The sequence below is a fragment of the Trachurus japonicus genome, chromosome 14 (genome assembly GCF_045865225.1).
Source record: "Trachurus japonicus isolate A0001 chromosome 14, Traja_1.0".
Classification (NCBI taxonomy): domain Eukaryota; kingdom Metazoa; phylum Chordata; class Actinopteri; order Carangiformes; family Carangidae; genus Trachurus; species Trachurus japonicus.
In genome coordinates, this window is record NC_140920.1 from 524,445 (window position 1) to 530,939 (window position 6,495).

Consider the following 6,495-nt stretch of genomic DNA (forward strand, 5'->3'; position numbering starts at 1 on the left):
TTAATGATTCACCTCCGAGCATCCATGGAAATCAATGCAGACGACACTAGAATGTCTCAGGAGAAAATGCTGTGTCAGTGAATAAGCTGTTGCAAGAGGAAGTGGGTTAGCGAGAACAGGCTTAAAGGGATAGTTCAACATTTTGGCAAATTGGCCCATTGCCATAATAATCCCTATAGTCATAGCAGTAGGTTCGTTACCTTTAATTGTCGGTGCAAGCTATTTTTAGAACGGCGGAGCAGAGCTGTGAGCTGCTCAGAGCTACGCTACGGAGGCTCATTATGGGATTTCTTGGTTGTTCTTGTTTAACTCACTGAGATTCAGACCTCCTCCTGTGTCTTGTAGTTGTGGTTGTGTTGATTTAACGTCCTCACATGTTCATTACAGAGGAGCAGAGCAAACATCTGCTTTATATATATATTATGGGCCCTAGTTTGCTGGCGCAGCGCAGGTGGCGCAAGGTAGCGCAGCCGGTCTAATGCAAGTTTCGACCAGCGCAGCCTAGCGCAAAGTCAGATTGGAAGATTGGCAGATCGCGCTGCGCTGAGATAGGCGTGGCCGCGCAGCAGGGGGAGGCGTCACAGATTCAGCTTGGTGCAGTGGAAGTTTTGTGCGAAAATGTCCCACCGAGGTTGCGCTGAAAGCTCGCCACCTCAAACCAGGTCTAATCTCAGCGCAGGGCGGAGACCAGGTCTACTCTCGGCGCAGGGCGGAGACCAGGTCTACTCTCGGCGCAGGGCGGAGACCAGGTCTACTCTCAGCGCAGGGCGGAGACCAGGTCTACTCTCGGCGCAGGGCGGAGACCAGGTCTACTCTCAGGGCGGAGACCAGGTCTACTCTCGGCGCAGGGCGGAGACCAGGTCTACTCTCAGCGCAGGGCGGAGACCAGGTCTAATCTCAGCGCAGGGCGGAGACCAGGTCTACTCTCAGCGCAGGGCGGAGACCAGGTCTACTCTCAGCGCAGGGCGGAGACCAGGTCTACTCTCAGCGCAGGGCGGAGACCAGGTCTACTCTCGGCGCAGGGCGGAGACCAGGTCTACTCTCAGGGCGGAGACCAGGTCTACTCTCAGCGCAGGGCGGAGCGCAGCAGGTGCAGTGGAAGTTTGGCTGACTGACCTGCAGTGCACACACGTCACCAAGACCTCACAGGCAGATCTCCACAGTTCCAGGCACATTTCAATGCAATAAATATCCACAATAACCACTATTTAATGCAACTAACGGAATCAACACGTGAATTTATATCTATATAGATTGTCCCGTCACATCTGACGTCAGATCAAAGCAGAGATCAAAGGCTGTCGGTGCGTAAAGGAAACTCCACCTGAATTAACACAGCAGGGACGAACTGGCACTGAAAAGCAGCTGTGGATGTCCCAAAAGCAGGACTGAGGGTGGATGACTGCATGTCGCTGCCGTGTTGAGATACCACTCTGCCCTTGTGATGATCGCTTTATTTATTTATTTACTTATTAATTCATTAGCGGAGAGCGACCGCATCACGCAGCCGTAATGAAAAACAAAACACAAATCATCATCTCTCTTAGTCCACCACAACAGCCTCGGTATCAGATAGTCAGTATATAGCCTACTACAGTATACTCAGCATCTCTATCACAGAAAAAAAAGAGAAAAAAAAGAGACGGACAGAGAGAGAGAGAGAGAGAGAGAGAGAGAGGAGGACAGAGAGAGAGAGAGCGAGAGGGAGGGAGAGAGAGAGCGCGCGTCCTTTACGCTGATTTAATCCACATGGTCTGTGTTTATGTTGTGATTAGTGTACACCTGTCATCTTGCTTACATAGGGTTTGAATAAATGTGAGTTTCTTTATTAGTGTATTAGTTGTTTCTTACATTGGGCAGGGGTTCTCAGTGTATCAGATCAAACCTGGTTAAGTATATTAGTAAACTCATTATTGGTCACTCTGAGCTCGGACCTCCGGACCAAAACAGCTGTTTCCTACGGGGAGAGGTTCGGCCTCTGGCGTCGCTGTCTCCTCCGTCCATGTCCAAGTATAAAATGACAAACTTGCAGCGCGCATCGCCCGCCGCGCAGTTAAAGGTGAGGAGAGGAGCTCCTTTGATTGGTGAAGATCTGACTCGGCTGTGTCAAACCCACTCCACGCCTTTCTCTCCTCCTCCTGTCTCCCTCCCGCCCTCTCTCCTCCCTCTTTGCCGTTTGCGCCGGTGGGAGGGACGAGGGGAGGGGCTGCGCTGGTCTAAGTCTGACTGCGCGGCCCACCAATCTTGCGAATTGGACCTGGGCCACACCCCGTTGACGTGGCGAAGCTGCGCTGATGTTAGACTTCACCTGGTCTAAGAAACTAGGGCCCTATATGTCTAACTACACTGCTTCATACACTCAGGCAGGACTTTACTTTTCTCATCAGTTTGATTAGTGCACCTGCAGCAGACGGAGGATGAATGACTGACGGTGTTGAATCATCCTGCTGTTTAATCAGACGAGTCTACAGATTGATGGAGCATTTATTCAAACTCACATTAATGCACATTCATGCACTTTCTACATGCTGCTGGTCTTGTTTGTCTGAACTCCTGCAGATACCAAAACCATCAGTGTGATTAGTTCATCACACCTGGTGAGTTCAGGGTCACATGGAGGTCACAGCCTCAGCTCAACATCCCCACGCACTATGACGAATCCTGATTGGTTGTAAGTCTGAGAAAATACTAGGGGTGTAACGATACACAAAAATCACGGTTCGATACGTACCTCGGTTTCGACGTCTCGGTTCGGTTCATTTTCGGTTCAGTAAGAACCAAAGAACCAAATGCAAAACATAAATTTTCTTGTTGTTTATTAGGAATTTTTCTAAACCAAATGTACATGTTTTAGTCAAATGTAATTATTTTACTCACCTACTAATGTTGTACATTGTCCCTGAGGCGTAGCGTTGTGTAGTGTAGTGTAGTGTAGTGTAGTGACACAAACATCTGGCAGATGATTAATTTGATCAATAATCTTTAATAGACACGTTGCACATGCTGATATTTTCCACATCCATAATATAATCCACATGAACCTGTTAAATGATTTATTTATTTGTATAATGTTGTACAGTAAGTTTTTACACCTGTTCCCTAAAAGATCATCATCATTTTTTCATTGACAACATAGATAATCTTTGGATTATTATAGCTTTTTTTGTGAAGTGATTTAGATAACATGATTACAACAGCAGTTTATGTGGTCCATACAACTACAGAGTTAACATTAAATCATCCAGGTTATATTCATAGTGACACAAACATCTGGCAGAGGATTAATGGGATCAATAATCTTTGATGCAGATGCTGATATTTTCCACATCCATAATATAATCCACATGAACCTGTTAAATGATTTATACACACTTTAAAAGATCATATTTTTAAATTTTACAAATTTATATTTTTTCATTGACAACGTGGATAATCTTTAGATTATTATAGTTTATATATATATATATATATATATATATATATATATATATATATATATATTTCTCCATAAATAAGAGTAAAGTGATTTAGATAACACGATTACAACAGCAGAACAGTCTGTGGTCCATACAACTACAGAGTAAATATTAAATCATCCAGGTTATAGTGACACAAACATCTTGCAGATGATTAACATGATCAATAATCTTTGATAGACACTTTGCACAGCTGATATTTTCCACATCCATAATATAATCCACATGAACCTGTTAAATGATTTATACACACTTTAAAAGATCATATTCTTAAATTTTACAATCTTATATTTTTTCATTGACAACGTGGATAATCTTTAGATTATTATAGTTTATATATTTCTCCATAAATAAGAGTAAAGTGATTTAGATAACATGATTACAACAGCAGAGTAAACATTAAATCATCCAGGTTATATTCATAGTGATGATTAACATGATCAATAATCTTTGATAGACATTTTGCACATGCTGATATTTTCCACATCCATAATATAATCCACATGTTAAATGCAAGTAACGATAAAGTTTCATCAAACTAAATAATCTAATCCAGAAGTAGAAAATAAAAACATTAGTATTGTGTTGTTGAAACAAACAGTCGAGAAAAAACCCAAGAAAAACCCATCAGTGTGTGTATCAGTGCTAGTCTCCCTCACCAGACCTTCCTCCAGAGAAGAAAGTTCGTCCTTCTTGGAGCAAATGGAGTAAAGACATGGCAGCAGAGAAGCTCCTCCAGCTCAGACTGGATCAGTGCAGACAAACCTACACACACAGTCGACTGCAGCTTCATGATGAACCACACTTAACACTCCTGTTTACTGGAGTTCACACAACTCAGCTGTGGCTCCAACAGGAGAATAAAGCCTGAATCCAGGATGTAGAGGCTGAGTGAAGGAGGTCTGGACTCTGTGGATCAGAGTCATGGTTTCAGTGACGCTGTAGAAAGACAGAATACCTGCCCTGTGATCCAGGTACACTCCTGTTCTGGAGGACTGAGGACCTGAGACGGAGGTACCATTACTGTTATGTCTGAATATATAACCACGACCGTAGCAGTTTAATGACCAGGATTTGTCATTGTGTCCAAATACACATTCAGTCCCTGTCCCTGTTCTCTGGATGTTCTTGTAGGAAACTGCTATATAAACGTGACCACTCCACTCCACCTCCCAGTAACAACGTCCTGTCAGACCCTCTGGACTCAGGACCTGAGGACATCCAGTGAATCTGTCTGGATGACTTGGATATGACTGGTTCACTCTCATCACAGTTACTTTTCTGTTCCTGTCACTCAGAAACAAACGTGTGTGTGCTGTGTTTGGATCCAAAATGATTTGTTTTGAAAATCTCCAGAACTCAGCTCTGGTCTGAGGTTCTCTCTGCAGCAGTAAAACCTCCAATATGAAAACACACTCCTCACTGAGAACAGTCTGTAGTTTGTCTCTGGCCTTTGACACTGCTGCTGTCACTTCCTCAAAATCTGGTCGCTTGATGGTGGGTAACTTCGTTGCTTTACCCAGATGAGACAGAGAGGGGTAGTTGTTTAGGAAATGGAGGTGGTCCTCTGTGATTGACAGCTGCTCCAGACCAGAGTCTTTCCTCCTCAGCTCAGTGATCTCCTGCTGCAGCTTCTCCTCCAGCTCTTTGACTCGACTCGCTTCAGTTTCCTGTTGAGATCTGATCTGCTGCTTCACCTCAGACCTTCTCTTCTCAATGAGTTGGATCAAGTGGGTGAAGGTCTTCTCACTGTTACTAACAGCTTCATCAGCAGAGAGGTTGATGGCCTCCGCCTCCTGTTGAAGCACCTTCACATCTTTCTCTCTGTCCTGGATTCTCTGTTGGATCTTTTGACGACTCAGCCCGAGCTCCTTCTGTTTCTCAGCCCTTTCTGCTACAGCTGAGACTGCGTCGTGGCCTTTGTGTTCATCCTTGGAGCAGAGAGAACAGATACACTGCTGATCGGTGCGGCAGAAGATCTTTATCACCTCGTTATGGCGAGGGCAGATGTTCTCCAGAAGTTTAGAAGAGGCTTGGACCAGCGTGTGTTTCTTCAGTGGAGCTACGTCGTAGTGAGGCTGAAGGTGCTGCTCACAGTAAGAGGCCGTACACACCAGACAGGACTTGACGGCTTTCAGCTTCCTCCCAGTGCAGTAGTCACAGGCCACGTCTCCTGGTCCAGCGTAGGAGTGATCAGCTGAAGCAGCTTTCAGTCCTACCTTCTTCAGTTCCTCCACTAACTCTGCTACCAGGGTGTTTTTCACCAGGGCTGGCCTCAGTGTGAAGCTCTGTCTGCACTGAGGACAGCTGCACGTCTTCTTCTGATCATCTTCACCCCAGCAGTTTTTAATACAGCTCATACAGTAGTTGTGTCCACAGGGAATAGTCACCGGCTCCTTTAGAAGATCCAGACAGATCGAACAGCTCAGTTTGTCTTCATCCAGATTCATTTTTCGCTGCGCCATTTCTCCTCTACGACCGTCTTCAAAGTCAAGACGTTTCACTCTGGATTACCAAGTTGTTCTCTGAGCCACATCAGCTCTGACACGTCACCTGTTTCCAGTTATGAGGTTCAAGGTTCATTTATTGACATTCATAAACATGCTCTCACATGAAAACAATATAATTTATTACTCAGGTCAAAGTACCACAATAAAGTGACAGTAAAAACAGGAGCAGTGAGTTAGAATATCGTCTCTACACATGGAGCCTGTGTAAATGTCATAAAGCAGCTGGTGATTGACTCAGACTCAGGGATCAGACAGGAAACCAAGTCAAAGTTCAACATCAAAGTCTTTAATGAAGCCTGAACTCAGATGTGATGTCAGTAAATAGAAGTAAATAAAACAGGTGAGAAGCAGCAAACAGGAAACAAATCACATCATCAGATTGAAGCAGCTTTGCAGCAGTGGTCGGAGCCATTCTGGACAAATTTAGGAAATTCTGAGCAACAAGAGACAAAATAGGAAGACAACAAGAACATCAGCTTTATTGACTACACTATTGTGGCATACTGTAG

The 6,495-nt window shown here is 44.6% G+C and overlaps 1 protein-coding gene across 1 annotated transcript; it reads right to left on the reverse strand.

The window, feature by feature from the left end:
• Positions 1–4,294: 4,294 nt before the first annotated feature.
• On the reverse strand, positions 4,295–5,941 carry LOC146973976 (tripartite motif-containing protein 16-like). The gene has a single exon (XM_085796756.1). It carries the CDS (start codon positions 5,939–5,941, stop codon positions 4,295–4,297), a length of 1,647 nt encoding a protein of 548 aa, XP_085652882.1.
• Positions 5,942–6,495: the final 554 nt, after the last annotated feature.